The 16338-nt window shown below is 43.4% G+C and overlaps 1 protein-coding gene and 1 pseudogene across 1 annotated transcript; both read left to right on the forward strand.

Moving 5' to 3' along the window:
* The first annotated feature begins 1264 nt into the window (after nucleotides 1–1264).
* Nucleotides 1265–6237, forward strand: LOC120712253 (ABC transporter A family member 7-like). The gene is made up of 18 exons (XM_039998006.1): nucleotides 1265–1437; nucleotides 1564–1954; nucleotides 2076–2158; nucleotides 2273–2417; nucleotides 2902–3030; nucleotides 3101–3225; nucleotides 3321–3479; nucleotides 3558–3720; nucleotides 3799–3924; nucleotides 4018–4101; nucleotides 4181–4545; nucleotides 4622–4822; nucleotides 4909–5018; nucleotides 5124–5208; nucleotides 5355–5483; nucleotides 5557–5662; nucleotides 5739–5827; nucleotides 5935–6237. Exons 1-18 carry the CDS (start codon nucleotides 1351–1353, stop codon nucleotides 6232–6234), a joined length of 2877 nt encoding a protein of 958 aa, XP_039853940.1. The 5' UTR covers nucleotides 1265–1350; the 3' UTR covers nucleotides 6235–6237.
* Nucleotides 6238–9485: 3248 nt separating this feature from the next.
* On the forward strand, nucleotides 9486–14663 carry LOC120713408 (annotated as a pseudogene).
* The last annotated feature ends 1675 nt before the right edge of the window (nucleotides 14664–16338 follow it).

Here is a 16338-nt window from a genome sequence, read left to right on the forward strand (position 1 = left end):
ATCTACATTTTTTTTGAATGATCACAGTTTTTTATGGTGGCAAACTAAACCAGGCACTTAAGTCCAATGATTCCGTTGAGCGCCCCTTGTACGCGCCATAGATGGTTTGATTTTGACTTCCTTAGGATATTTTTTTATTACACAGTACAACTTAGACACTCACAACAAATGCACATTTAACTCTACAAACACACATACACAAACCTTACTCCTATAAGAATCTTCAAAGACTAAGCCGTCAAAACTTTAAGATTGATGAAGTCACCACAAGCGTCTCGCTGTGGACGGGAACATCATGTATCACTGAAAGTATATTGTCAAATCAATATTCACTCTTGCATAGAGTCGAGCATATATCTGAGGAGCTACTGAGGCTTCTGTAGCCACTAGACGATCTGGCCATTTCGCTCATTGTCACTTTAACCATTTTAATTTTTTCATGCAAATCAATGAGTCCACGGAAGCATTACGCACGGTTTTACTTTGGATCAGCGACTAGAAAATTAAGTTTACATTATAGTTTACTCTGATTTTTCTAAGTCAAATTATCAAAATATTGACCAAAATTTACTTGGACATTGTAAATTTTTACGCCTTTTCTTCCACGAACTTGGTAACATACCACAAAGCTTAAAATAAAGGAAAAACAGAGGAACGACGTGCACAGCCACACACCTACACGCGGGTGTGGGCCCCACGTAACCTCTGACCACCCTTCCCCGTCGCAGTTTTCCGATTTCCGTTATCCTGGGTGTGTTTAGATGCCAAAAACATCCCAAAATCCAAACTTTCCATCACATCTTCATCACATCGAAACATTAAATATAACAAATGACCCATGTATGGAGTACTAAATGTAGATAAATAAAAAAACTAATTGCATAGTTTTGATATACGTTGCGAGACGAATCTTTTGAGCCTAATTAGGTCATGGTAGAACAATATTTACCACAAACAAATGAAAAATGCTACAGTGTGCTACAATGTACAATGTGACTTTTTCTCCGGGATCTGAACACAGCCCCCGACGAACAAGAGCAACTGCAGACGGGAAATTTTTTGCAGTTAAGCCCTCCGACAATAACTTAATCTCACACGCGGAAGATTTCAGCCAAGCCCTCTCAGATTTCGTTAATTACAGCCTCCCTCCCTGCAGAGACGGCCGCCCACGGTGACGGCGCGTGGCGGATTTGGCGGGAGCCAGCCAACGGCTCAAGCAAGCAGGCTTTGGCTATAAAGCCGGAGCACAGCAAGGTTCACCATTGCTGGCCGCCATTGACTCGTCTCCTCCACCGGACCCGGCCACGAGGCGGCAGCTAGCTCTCGCTCGGCTGCTCCGCTCGCTCGCCGATGGACACCCCGGCGGCCCCCTCCAGGGGCCCCGCGAGCTTCGTCACGCAGGCCAACGCCCTCCTCCGCAAGAACCTCTGCTTCCAGGTCCGCCCTCCCTGCTCGCTCTTCCTCTGTTTCTCGCACTGCCTGCCATTGCGCGCGACGATCCGAGGAGGGGGCATCTGATGTTGATCGCCTTGTTCTTGCCGCCGCCGGGGGGTGCGAGCGCAGAAGCGGAACCTCAAGACCAACGTCGGCATCACGCTCTTCCCGGTGCTCCTCTGCGTGATCCTCGTCCTGATCCAGGGCGTCATCGACCGGGAGCTCGACAAGCCCAAGTACCGCTGCGGCTGCGCCTGCGTCGACCCGGGCCCCGCCGCCGCCGGGGGCGCGTGCCGCCGGACCGAGTGCGGCGCCCAGCACTCCACGCTGGACCAGGTCGGGAGCTGCCCGATCCCCAGCCCGACCCCGTGGCCGGCGCTCGTGCAGCTGCCGCGCCCCGAGTCGCGCGCCGTCAGGGCCGACGAGCCATTCGACGGATTGCCTGACCCGACCTGCCGCGACACCGGCACCTGCCCCGCCACCGTCCTCGTCACCGGCAGCAACCGCTCGCTTGCTCAAAGTATTTGTTCTACTACTTTTTCTATGTCATGCATGCTAACACGCTTCTTCCATGCTACAAGTCAATGAGAACACATCTGTTGTTCATAATCTGCGTGCTCTGTTTGCCTTTCGATTGACAGGTCTTTCGGGTGGACTGTTTCCTTCTTTGACTTCCTCGTTCAATTTCACGGATTATCTTGATGCGCTCTCTAAGATTGTTGCTGTGAGTTTCTTTTTCATCATTCCTGATTGCAGGACAAGCTTATGCAGTTGCTGTACTTTGTGTTCTCCTTCTGTCAGTAATGGATGGAGCTTTTGGTTTGATTCTTCTTTGTAGGGTTCAGACACGTGGCCGTGGACAACACAGTCAATAGAGCCGGTGTTTATACCAGGGAAGAAATTGTATCTGGTGCAGCCTCGGTGTTTATCCAATCTGTCGCAGACAGTTTCATCCAATGCCGGGGCCATACCCCTTCAGCTCAGTAAGTAGCATTTCCAACCTTGGTCCACTTCCTTCTCCTATCAAGGAAGCTATTTAGTATGTACATGGACAGAAAGGCATGACCGAGGACTTTGTCAAGATTATAATACTACACCTCATGAAACCCCACAATATATTACGGGACCTAATAATGTCAGACTATTTTTATAATTACAACTCTTTATATTTCATTACTCTATTTGTTAGTTCTGTTTGTTACTATTCATGGACTAAATGGTCCATTGTCCAAATTTCATAAAGTGGCAATCTTCTATGATTGGGTTGCTAGCATTTAATTACTTCTGGTAAATAAGCTGTGAATTATTTTATTTTAGTTTCTCTAGCAATATCGCTTCTACTCATGTTGAATTCTTTTGTCGTCTCTTTTGGCAATTAAGAATCCAAGGCTACCATTTTTTCATATATATTTTCCTGGACCTACTAAAATATGTAGTTCTGATCAATTTTCTTTTCCATGTGTTCAGACGTAGACTGCATTCAGGGTTTATCATTATGGCGTGAAAGTGCATCGATTGTAAATGATGAATTATTTAAGGGTTACAGACAGCGAGGTGGAGGCGGTGGAGAAGGAAAGACTAATGAATTTGTTGCAGGTGATCTAATCTTCTGATGAGACTCTGGCAAAATTGGTTCATTTTTTATGTGTATAACTTGCTTCTCCAGGTTATGACTTCCTCAACACAAATAGGAACGGTCTTGAAATAAATATTTGGTACAACTCTACTTATAACAACAACACTGCATACGTACCTATCGCATTACTACGAGTTCCACGGTTGGTTAATACGGTAGGTGTAGGTTTGTATTATAGCACAATGTTATTTTCAAGTGATACTCATCTGTATTTCGACTGCTGATAATACTGATGCTTTCTGTTCTCTAGGCATCCAATGCATATATCAAATTTCTTAGGGGAAATGGAGTAGACATGCTGCTCGAATATGTTAAGGAGATGCCCAAAGTAGGAACAAAACAGAAATTTGATCTCTCTTCACTTCTTGGTCCACTGTTCTTCACATGGATCGTTGAACTGCTATTTCCAGTGAGTGTGAAATATAATCTTTTTTAAGGATAGTGGCAAACTGTCCTGAAATGTTGAGTCAACATTACATCTTTTCAGGTCATATTAACATATCTCGTGTATGAGAAACAACAGAAGCTGAAAATTATGATGAAGATGCATGGTCTGAAGGATGGTCCTTACTGGCTTATCTCTTATGCATACTTCTTTGCTTTGTCGGCAATCTACATGATACTATTTTTGATTTTTGGCTCTTTGATCGGTAATTAACCATAACTTTATTCAAGAATAAATTTTGCAAATGAATTATGCAATTTGAATTTGACTTTACTCTGTGCAGGTCTACATTTCTTTAGAAGAAATGCCTACAGCATTCAGATAGTCTTCTACTTCATCTACATAAACCTTCAGATTGCGCTTGCATTTTTTGTAGCTTCCTTCTTTTCTGCAGTCAAAATAGCCACAGGTTCTTGCCTGACATATGTAGCTTCTGAAGTAATCCTTTGATGCTTTAAATCCAATGATCTTATTGACCGATTTGAGAATCCTTGTGCTGCAGTGGTTGGTTACATCTATGTATTTGGCTCTGGCTTACTAGGGGAATTTCTTCTTCGTTTTTTTGTTGAGGATACTAGTTTTCCAAGTAAGGTCCTATCTTTCTATTTTTTGATAGCTCTCTTGAGGTTGTATGCATGACTATATCTTTTTTTTTATGTATGTAGAGGGTTGGATAGTTGTAATGGAGATTATCCCTGGATTTTCATTATACCGAGGATTATACGAGTTTGGTCAATATGCATTCGCTGGAAATGCAATGGGGGCCGATGGTATGAAATGGGCCAACTTAGATGATCCAGATAACGGAATGCGTGGTGTCTTGATTATTATGGTTGTGGAGTGGGCCATACTGATCCCTTTGGCATTCTATGTGGATCAAGTCTCGTCACTGGGTGGTGGATTCCGGAAAAATCCCTTATTTTTTTTGAAGTGCTTTAAGAAACGTTCTCTATCATTGCGGAGATATAGCTTTGGAAGGCAAGGATCTAAAGTAGTCGTTGAAATGGATAATCCTGATGCTGCTCAAGAGGTAAGTTATTACTCTCTTACATTATCTCTCACTCAGTAATACTCTCTATATTACTTATTTTCTAAATTATGCTCAGAGAGAGGTGGTCGAGCAACTTCTGCTGGAACCCATTGCAAGCCAAGCGATCCTATCTGACAACCTCAGGAAGGTTTACCATGGAAAAGATGGAAACCCTGACAAACTTGCAGTCCGAGGGTTGTCTCTTGCCATACCAAAAGGCCAGTGTTTCGGAATGCTTGGCCCGAATGGAGCTGGGAAAACATCCTTCATCAGCATGGTACTGCAACATAACCTATTACTTCAAACATTTGACAAAATTTAGGTTACATTATGCATTCCCAAGTGACATATTTTTCCCTGCAGATGATTGGGCTTGTTCCACCAACATCTGGCACTGCCTATGTTCATGGAATGGATATAAAGGCTGATATGGATGCCATCTATGCTAACATGGGCGTATGCCCACAGCATGAGTAAGGCATTTCTCTAAATTTTATATTTCTATCACAGACACATTTCTGCAGTTTACTGTTGCATTCTAGTGCAATCACTGCTCACAGACTTTGAAATGAATGCAGCTTACTTTGGGAAACATTGACTGGAAGAGAGCATCTATTGTTTTATGGGAGACTAAAGAATCTTAAAGGCACTGAACTGTTAAAGGTATAGCTCTGCAATTGGCCTATTCAGTTTCTATTTACCCGAGAAATACTATTTGGTAAAAGTATAATATGTTTGTTTGTTAGATTCCAAAAAAGTTACAGACGTGTATACATCAATATTTGAGTCTACAATATTCTATACTGCAGGCTGTTGATGACTCTCTGAAGAGTGTTAATCTGTTTCATAGTGGTGTTGGTGATAAGCAAGTGGGGAAGTACAGTGGGGGCATGAAACGAAGGCTTAGTGTCGCTATCTCATTAATTGGGGATCCAAAAGTACTACCCTCACTTCTGTTATTGTTTTAAGTGCAAAATATAGATTGGCATGTTAATAATTTAATATTTATAGGTTGTTTTCATGGATGAGCCGAGCACTGGACTAGATCCAGCATCAAGAAACAACCTGTGGAGTGTTGTGAAGGAGGCTAAGAAAAACCGTGCCATCATTCTTACAAGTATTGAGCCCTTCTATTATTCTATTTATTACTTATATAGACGAGACAATGTTAACTCATCAGGTCATTATAACAGCACACTCAATGGAGGAGGCAGAAGTACTATGTGATAGACTTGGAATATTTGTGGATGGTGGTTTCCAATGCATTGGTAACCCAAAAGAGGTAACTTACATATTTACCTGTATGAAGCAAGCAAGTACATTTTTTGTGCTCTGTTTCTGTTTATTCTATACTTAGTAAATGCTGTTCCATCACCTTTTTTTTTGCAGCTGAAAGCAAGATATGGTGGCACCTACGTGTTCACAATGACAACATCTTCGGAGAATGAGCAGGAGGTTGAACAGCTGGTTCACCGCCTATCACCGAATGCAAGCAGGATATACCATATATCAGGAACCCAGAAATTCGAGCTACCAAAGCAGGAGTTGAAGATTGCAGATGTATTCCATGCCGTTGAAAGTGCAAAAAGCCGATTCAGCATATATGCTTGGGGCCTGGTTGACACCACCATGGAGGATGTTTTCATCAAGGTTGCCAAGGGTGCACAAGCCTTCAGTGTGGTCGCATAAATAGTACACTGGTTGTATAGGTGATTATGCTCTTGTTGAGTGCTATGTGGTGTATGCTTGTCTGAACTTTTGTTTTAGTCTTCTTTAAGGATTGTTCTTGAGGTGTATATTTAGCAGATAGTTAGGTTGTATAGTCTATAAGCTGAATTTCATCTTATTGCTGTTTATCAAATACAGATGTATTCTGTTCGAATTATCTGATATATACAATGTTAGTGATATAAATCGTGATTGACAAAAAGAAATAAAGGAATGCAGAACCGTGGATTTTGTGCTAAATGCGCGGTTCCATTTTGTCATATACGCCAACAAGGATTGTAACCATTCTTAACAACAGATGCCATAATCTTTTTTTTCGAACAATCAGATGACATAATCTTGAAGGGGTATCATGAATGAAAAGGATTGATTACAATGCTGACTTCATTGGTGTGTTAATTTTTTTAATATTGTTCTATTGGCAACAGGGTAGGTACATGGAGGAAAATCTCACTGCTAACTTTTATGCATAAGGAGATGTTGGCGCACCATTGTATTATGAGAAAATCCCTCCTATACCATTAAAAATTTTGATGGTATTGTCTATTCTAAAGGAAAAACTAAATAAATAGAATATTAATTTGCCATCAGCTGGGGTTTCTAGTAAAAAACAAGAACAGGAACTGAAATAACACAGGATTCCTCTCCCCAATGATTCAGATTGAGATGTGGCAATCTTCTGTAATAACGGAATGGTTTTTTTAGTGTATCGCTTCCAAATACATGGTCAAATTAATGTCAATATCATATAAACAGCTGAACTAACTACTTTCTAGCTTTGTGCTAAGTCAAATTTATCTATATTTAACAAAGTCTATAGAAAAAATAACAGCATCTACAATATTAAATTAGTTTCATAAAATCCATCATGTAATATGTATTGATAATGTATTTTTTTGGTATTGTGAAAATTAATAATTTTTTATATCTTGGTTAAAGTTAGAGAGGTTTGACTTAGTACAAAACTAAAGTGACCAATAATAATTTGAAACTGTTAGAGTACTATTTAGGATTTGAGATGCAGTCAAAAGGATATTAGCATTATTTTAATGCATTGGTTCCATCCACGAGGATAAACTACTGCCATCAGCACATGAACAGTAATTCAGTAAATAACGATATTTGGGATCATAAAACAATAATTTGGTTTCCTTGAGCACAGGACCACACTCTTTTTTAGTTTTTTTTTACTTCTACTGGTTCAGAATACGCATCATTTTAGAGTTATTCACAAAGATGAACAAATTAGTTTAAATGACCTTATCATCCTTTTAATTTTATACTATATTGGAAAGAAACATGACATTTATTTTGTGAGTGATATTATTTATTTATAGCAAGGGCATGAAAAAGGAAGGGGAGAGGGAGAGGGAGAGAGAGAGAGAGAGAGAGAGAGAGAGAGAGAGAGAGAGAGAGAGAGATTTGCTTCAAATATGTTTAGGCACATGTTAAACCGAACACATGCACGTTTCTATAGTTGTGTTCCTTCCCTGTTTCAGATCTTGAGGTCAGAGTAAAATGGGAACATGGTCATAAAACTGCGGAGTAAGATACTGGCGACTTGTTTCTCGGTCAGTCCATGTTTGAACTCGCAGGCACCAATGACGATTTGATAATCCTGTACCGATCCCTTTCGTGCAAACTACGATATGGTGACGATCTGGCATGTGTCATGGAGGTAACTCCAAGGTAAGTAGTGGTGCTCATCAACAAGCACCTAAACACCTGCACATTGTTATTGTTGTTGTTTTACTATCAGTTATACAAGGAGATTACCACGTAACTTCTGTTGTGTATCAGAACAAAAAAGAGACACTTTTATACATGAAAGGGGACACATGTTCAGGGCAAAAAAAAAATTGCATTGCTCGAATGGGTGACTCACGAGAAGAACCACAGCCGCGAAATTAAAGTAATCCAGGATCGTGGCCGGAAAGTTGTGCTACTCCTCAGTTCTGAAAATGTCACTCTCACTCCATTGAAGCTACCGTTCTATGCGCCAGCGACAGACACAAGGTTAATTTGCTACTTGTTTAACTTGCGTTATCCGGATCTCCCTTCTTGATCTCTCAGCATGAGTTCATAGCAGATTACTCTAGACAATCTCTAAAAAGATGCTTGTTAGAGCATCTCCAAGAGTTTGCCATATTTTACTTGGCATATCTTATGTTTTGCCAACTTTTAAAAAGATATGCCAAATAAAAAAAGAGCTTATCTCCAACAGCTTGGCATAATTCCCTTTCCAAATCCAGATCTAACTTACATCAGGAACCCTGAGAGAGAAACAAAATTATATTTATGCCCTTCCACCTCTTGAAAACTTAAATCAGGAACCCTTCTCTGTTATTTATTTCTTTTTTTACCCTCCCACCTGACTAGAAACCACGATGCCAACCGCGCGCCGCGCGCGTATATTTACGCGCCGGAGGCTGGTTTTTCCCAAGTTGCCAAAAATTGCCAAGTCTTTTGCCAAACTGTTGGAGGAGTATTTTTAACATTTTGGCCAAAAATCAAAGATGGCAACTCGATTTGCCAAACTGCTGGAGATGCTCTTACTATGGTTAATGAAGCAAGGTCGTATAGATGGTAAGTTTAATGACATAATTGCATTGACAATCCTTGCTTGGACTTGTATGTATTAACAATTTTACACACACACACAACATATATCACTCCAAGCTAGCTAGCTAGCTAGAAGCCCACAGTTAGCTAGCTTTCTCTCCCATGTGTAACTGCGGCAGCTGGTTGTGCTAAAAAAAAAACAAAAGAGCAAGCAGCAGGGCTCCCGAAACACCCGGCTGAGGCAACGGCCGCGGCGGCATCGAAACGGGCACGGGTTTTCTTCAAGCCGACGCCATGCACCAGCTTCCACGGCGCAACGGGACGCGGCACCGGTAATCCTCCGCCGCCGCGCCCGCGCCTGATACCCGGGCTGCCGGCACGCCGCGCGTGACGGCCACGCCGGGCGGCACGCGGGACGAGGAGGCATTCGCGGCGGCGGCCTGGTGAAGCCAGCAGCTGCTTGCTCACTTGCTCACCAACAGCTCAAGTGTCTCGTGCTGTTCGTGCTATATCAGGAGCAGGTGAGGTGAGCTCGCTGGAGTGGCAGGAAATGGTCGGAGGTTTCAGTGGAGTGGATTGATCACTTGCTGTTCGTGGCGTTGTTCTTGCTCTGTCAGAATTCAGAACTCAGAAGGTGTGCAGAGGCACTCATGGAGTCTCGGCGATCGCGCGGGCTCGCGAGGTTTTTCAGGCAGGTCCATGCGCTCTTCAATTCCTCAAGAACCTCTCCTTCCAGGTAACGAATTATTCTCGGCGCCAGCCAAGCCGACATGCATGGATGGACCAAACCATGGTCAAAACACTTCTTTTTTTTTTCTTCCCCAAAGAATCACAAATTTCGTTGCTTCGATCAGACAATCTCCAACTATTTCGCTCACTGATGCTGTTCTTGAACTGCTGGACACGCTCTGGCGGTGCTCGCAGTGGAGGAACGCGAGGACGAACGCCGCCATCGCCGCGTTCCCGGTGCTGCTCTGCGCGCTCCTCGTCGCCATCCAGCGCGTGGTGGACAGCGAGCTGGAGCGGCCGCCGTGGCGGTGCGGCTGCGCCGGCGGCGAGTGCGGCATCCAGCACTCCATGCCCATCCAGGCGGTCAGCTGCGCGGTGCCCGTGCCGCCTAGGTGGCCGGCGCTGGTGCAGGTGCCGGACCCCGAGGCGCGCGCCCAGACGCGGCTGCACCGGCGGCCGTGCAACGCGTCGGAGAACTGCCCCGCCACCGTGCTCCTCACCGGCCAGAACCGCCAGCTTGCCGAAGGTACAGAGCACACCTATGTGTGTCCATGTCAGAATTTTCAATTTGCTTGGAAATCTTGTTCATATTTGGGTGCTAATTGCTCTGTTCTTGATGAAATTTTTTTTGCAGTTCTTGGAAGCTTGCTGTTCCCACCTGTCCCTGTACAGTACGCCCTGGCGCCTGATGCTTCGAATTCCTCGGACTATCTCGATGAGTTCTCGAGTGCAGTCCCTGTAAGTTGCTTGATCAATCCGTATTTTCATTCGACGCATTTTATTAAGCGAAAGCTTTTGTAAATTTTTCTGTTCGGTTATGATGGAAGAAATGGCTCTGAATTCCTCCTTTCAGGGTTCAAACTCGCTGCCGGCACATGTGCTGTTCATTGAACCGGGTTTCGTTCCACAAGGGACCTTCTATGTGCTCCAACCACAGTGCCTGCTAGATTCACGCAATATTTCAGAAAATTTTGATGGGATCCCACTGAAATCCGGTAAATTTTATTATTGTAAAATTGTGGTGGAAGTAGTAGAATGCACAATGTAGGTTTTACATGCATGCATTTTGCTCTTTCATGCAAATTGTTGCATGTAAAGCAACTTCCTTCAACCCAGTATTCTCTGTGATACGGAACAGATATGCAGTGTGTTCAAGCTTTGCCGCGATGGTGCGATAATTCGTCAGTGATAAATCATTATATGTTTAAGGGTTACAAGGGTGGGAATAAGAGGAGAAGATCAAATGAGTTCCTCGCCGGTAGGCTCATCTGAATTCAGTTATATGTTGTTTTTAGTTGTGACAATACAGTGGGGCTATAATGAATGTTAAGTTGAGCAAAATGTTGCTGTAGGTTATGACTTCCTAGATACAAGCAAGAGGCGCTTCCATGTATATGTTTGGTACAATTCCAGCTTCAGCAGGGATAATGGACACCATACAATGACAGTTTTGCGTGTTGCACGGTTGGTTAATATGGTACTTATACTTGCCAACATTTTTTTCGTTAACTTTGGAGCAAGAAATATCTTGCTGAAGTAAAATAGTTCTCAATAAAGATATGGCACATAATGACGCTTGTTTACAGCAGCTCTGTCTATCATTCACTTTTTCACTGCCCTACAGCTTTCTGCCAATTTTTCCAGATTTCTGTTCCATACAATAACTTTCCCAACCTTTTTATTATTATTATTATGGTACGTGGAGACACAGACCATATTTTTTTAGTACTAATTATTTGTTCCCATTGTAGGCATCCACTGCATATTTGAATCTTTTTGGAGGACAAAATGTGGAAATGCGCCTTGAATATTTGAAAGAAATGCCCAAGGCTGCTACCCCAATGAGGCTGGATCTCACCACTCTTCTAGATGCACTATTCTTCACTTGGACGGTTCAACTCCTACTTCCAGTAAGTTTATTCAAATTTTTCCATGATGACTTACTGAGCTCTAGTGGAGGAGCTAAAATAAGATTAAGACCGACGATGATCGCCGACTACCTCAATCTTTTATAGGTAATGTTGACATATCTTGTTTACGAGAAGGAGCAGAGACTAAGACTAATGATGAAGATGCATGGGCTGAAGGATGCACCTTATTGGTTGATATCTTATGCCTATTTCTTATCACTTTCAACAGCTTACATGATGTTCTTCATGATCTCTGGGTTCGCTATAGGTACCAACTAATCACGCATTACCAAATTTCTTGGATTCCCTACTAGCAAATATGGTAGTAATTAGTAATGCATGCAGAGAAATCTCCTTGGTTTTGCAGGGTTAGATATCTTCAAACTAAATAGCTACAGCATACAATCTTTGTTCTACTTCATATGTATGAACCTGCAGATCGTGCTTGCTTTTCTGCTGGCTTCTTTCTTCTCATCTGTCAAAATAGCTACTGGTCAGTAAAAGAAAAATGCATCATTTAAATAAAAAACTGTATGGCTCTTAGGATACTCTAATCTGGGTTGAGATTTGTTCTTTTCATGTTACAGTAATTGGTTACATATATGTATTTGGCTCTAGCCTTCTTGGTGAAGCTCTTCTGAAGATATTTATCGAGGATGCTACCTTCCCAAGTAACCTTTACAGTTCTTCTGAACAAGAAATTCTGCAAAATAAAGCTTCAATTGGCATCACAAACTATTGTTTCATTTGGTTAGGGATGTGGCTTGTAATAATGGAGCTTGTTCCTGGGTTCTCTCTCTACCGGGGAATATATGAGCTTTCTGAGTATGCTACTGCAGGAAGAAATATGGGAAAGCCTGGAATGAGATGGGCAGACTTGAACGACCCGGTTAACGGGATGAAAGATGTTTTGATCCTAATGTCTACTGAATGGTTAATTCTCCTCCTTGTGGCATTTTTACTGGACCATAGACCTGCATGGAAGCCTCTATTTCTGTTTGGATTTCTATCGACAAAACATTCCTCACCTTCGGAGAAACCAAACAAATTGAAGAGGGGATCCAGGAGGGTCCATGTTGATATGACAAAGCCTGACGTGTTCCAAGAGGTTAGTAAAGCATATCAGAGATATATTCAACAGAGAGACATTTTTCTGAATTTGTTATTATAAAATTTACTTTCAGCGCAAGGTGGTCAAACGATTATTGAAGGATATGGACATGAGGAATATGATCATCTGCCATAATCTAAAGAAAGTGTACCCTGGAAAGAATGGTAACCCTGACAAGCATGCTGTTAGAGGATTGTCACTAGCTTTGCGCAAAGGGCAGTGTTTTGGGATGCTCGGTCCCAATGGGGCAGGGAAGACATCCTTCATAAACATGGTAAATAGTACTTCCTAGTATTCCTATGTATGTCTTTGCTACGATTTGAGTCTTGGGAGAGTGATGTTTATGCAGAGGATCCTATGTTTTTTGAGAAACAGGATGATGCTCTGTTTTCTAAGAAACAGAGTGATCCTCTGTTTTTCCAAGAAACAGAGTGATACTATCATTATTAGTGCTTCAGTTTCTCCCGTCATAGTGCATTACTGCAACAATAAAAAAAATTGTTTATACATTGCTTATGGGATGCATTTGCAGATGATCGGCCTTCTGAAACCGACTTATGGAACTGCTTACATTCATGGAATGGATTTGAGGACAGATATGAATGAAATATATGCAAATATTGGCGTATGTCCACAGCATGAGTATGATTGCAACAGACTTTGTCAGTGGTGAAGTTTTTGTCTGCGATGTAATGCTAACCAAATTATGATCATTGTGTGTGCAGCTTGCTTTGGGAGACTCTGACAGGAAGAGAGCACCTGATGTTCTATGGTCGAATGAAGAACCTCACAGGTGCAGCTCTAACACAGGTAGTTTGAAGCCATGAACTAAAACAATGTTCGTAATCTACAATCTAGCTATCTAATATGCATGTCAAATCATAAAGTTTAAGAGTAGGTCATCTGTACATCATTGCACGCAACCCAATCACTAGAGTCTTTTTTGTTTGATCGTGACATGCATTCTCTCATCCAGGCAGTAGAAGACTCCCTGAAGAGCGTCAATCTGTTCCACAGCGGTTTCTGTGACAAATCTGTAAGCAAGTACAGTGGTGGCATGAAGAGAAGGCTCAGCGTCGCCATCGCCCTCATCGGCAATCCTAAAGTACTCCAATATATCAGCATTTCCTTTCCACATCCACATCCACATCCACACACCCACAAACACCATCCTAAAGGCCGTTGATTTTTTTTTTCAGAAGTAGTAACCATCGTGAAATTCATTTTATCCGTAGGTTGTTTACATGGATGAACCGAGTACCGGGCTTGACTCGAGGTCGAGGAACGATCTGTGGAGCATCATCAAGCGAGCAAAGAAGGATTGCACCATCATCCTCACCAGTAATCCTCCTTTCATTTCTGTTCCGCATATGATTCTATATTGAGCTGCACGCACCAACCAATTGTACCGAAAAAAGGCTAAACTACCTCCGCGCATGCATACCGGATGTTTCAGCGCATTTGATGGAGGAGGCTGAGGAGCTGTGTGACCGCATCGGCATCTTCATCAACGGAAACTTCCACTGCATTGGAACCCCGAATGAGGTATGCACAGTAGTCATCCTCGATCACAAAAAAAAAAAGAAATGCTTTTTTTAGAAGTCATTGTTAATTGCAGCAAGAAAGAACCCGATGAGCACCTGACCGCATCATTTTGGCAACGCATGCAGCTGAAGGCGAGGTACGGCGGCACCCGGGTGCTGACGATCACGACGGCGCCGGAGCACGAGGCGGCGGCGGAGCGGCTGCTGGCGAGGGAGCTCTCGCCGGGGCGCGCGGCGAGGATCTACGGGGGTGTCGGGCACGCAGAAGTTCGCGCTGCCCCGGCGGGAGGTGCCGCTGGGTCGGGTGTTCGGCGCGGTGGAGGCGGCGCGGCGGGCGTTCCCGGTGCTGGGGTGGGGCGTGGCGGACGCGACGCTGGAGGACGTGTTCGTCAGGGTGGCCAAGGAGGCCCGGGCCTTCGACGTGCTCTCGTAGTGGGAGAGTCGCTGGCCGGCTCTCCGGCGGCGTAGGATGTAGCTTGGTGACGGCGGCAGGGGGTTTTCCGTTTCTTGTTAGGGTTGAGATTTGGAATGTGTACAGATTTTCTCGGTGGAAGGGAAGGAAGTGATGGTAATTCTTATCCCTTGTTTAGTTGCAAAATTCAAAATTTCAAAAAATTTTTCCGGCACTTGCATGGAGACTTAAATCTAGATGAAATAAAAAACACATTGCACAGTTTGCTTGTAAATCGCGAGACGAATCTGATGAACCTAATTAGGCCGTAATTAGACGCTAAATTGATACAGTAATGCTACAGTAAACAACCTCTGATAACGGATTAATTAGGCTCATTAGATTCGTCTCGCGATTTACAGGCGAGTTCTGTAATTTATTTTGTGATTAGTCTATATTTAATATTTCAAATGTAAAAAGATGTCTTTTCAAAAACTTTACATAGCGCAACTAAACAAGGCCTTAGTTGTTGTTTGGTTCCTGCAAGCGCTCTTAAGGGTAGTTCCTGAGTTGTTGAAGTCGGTATCATTTCGGAATTTATCGAAATTTTACGATGAACAAATCAACTCTGGTAGGATTATTTGAGGAAAAACGCATGCCTTGAGGTTTACGAACTTTTAAATAGACCTGGAGAAGCAAAATCTATCACGGTGCAGTAATTTGGAGGTACCTGTTATATTATATAGATGGCCAAATGGGTCGCACGGCACGTGTTGGGGATTGGATCTTCGGAGAAGCTCCCTGAAGGTCACCTCCGGCGCCAAAAACATCTCCTGATCTGTCTGCAGAGTTGCGGTTCATGACGAAGGGCTTTCCTTTTCCGGAGGCCCGAAGGTCGCAGGAGGCCCGTGACTCCGGTGTGCGCTTGAACAAACACCTTCGGTTGAGCAGGAATGCCACAACACCTGAGAGGACCTCCGGTGCAGATGAAGGTGAAACAACTCGATGGAGAACGCAACCTTGCTGACTGACGCGTTCGGAGGACCGGGACGCTTGGAGGTGATGAGTCTTGAAACTTGGAGAGCGGGCGAAGGACTGATACACCTTCGTGTAAGGGTGCGTGAGAAACGTGAACACGTGAGAATGTTCGATTTGTACACTCTCGCCTTGTATAATTACTGTGAGACCAGCAGCTTGTGAGCTATAAATGAGTTGGGGAGGAGCAATTTGGAGATAGCACAACTATTGTCTTGGGTATAAATAGCCCCTCCCCTCCACCTTGTAAAGGGTTGGATTTTCTAGTTATTTACTAGAGAATTTATTGTCCATTTCCATTGCCATTTACATTTTGTTTATGCTCCTTGTTTGGGCATCTACCAAGCGAAGATCCCAATAGCGGCGCCCACCGTTCCAGTCTCTAAAAAAACCTTCAATGGCCCAACAAAAGAAGAAAGCTCCCGCTGGCACTTCAAACAATTCCACTTAGCCAGGCACTGTCCCCGATGGTTCACCACTCAATGGGCAGGCTGAGGAAACCAACTTACAGATCGAAGATATCACCACAGAAACTGGCCTCCCCGAGGGTCTAGTCGAAGAAATTGAAGCCATCGAAGCCTTGCAGACTCAATCCGCAGAGCTCACTGAGGCAGCAATCAAGCTTAAGGCTCTCCAAAAGAAGAAAGAAATCATCGAAGCCTAATTAGCAACCAAGAAAAGGGCACTAGACCAAGCAAACAAGTTAGCTGAGGCTAAGCGTAAACTGGCAGAAATGGAGGCGGAGGTGGAAAACCTACAAAGAGCCTACCAAGATACACCCGA

Source organism: Panicum virgatum, chromosome 6K (assembly GCF_016808335.1).
Source record: "Panicum virgatum strain AP13 chromosome 6K, P.virgatum_v5, whole genome shotgun sequence".
NCBI classification, from domain to species: Eukaryota; Viridiplantae; Streptophyta; class Magnoliopsida; order Poales; family Poaceae; genus Panicum; species Panicum virgatum.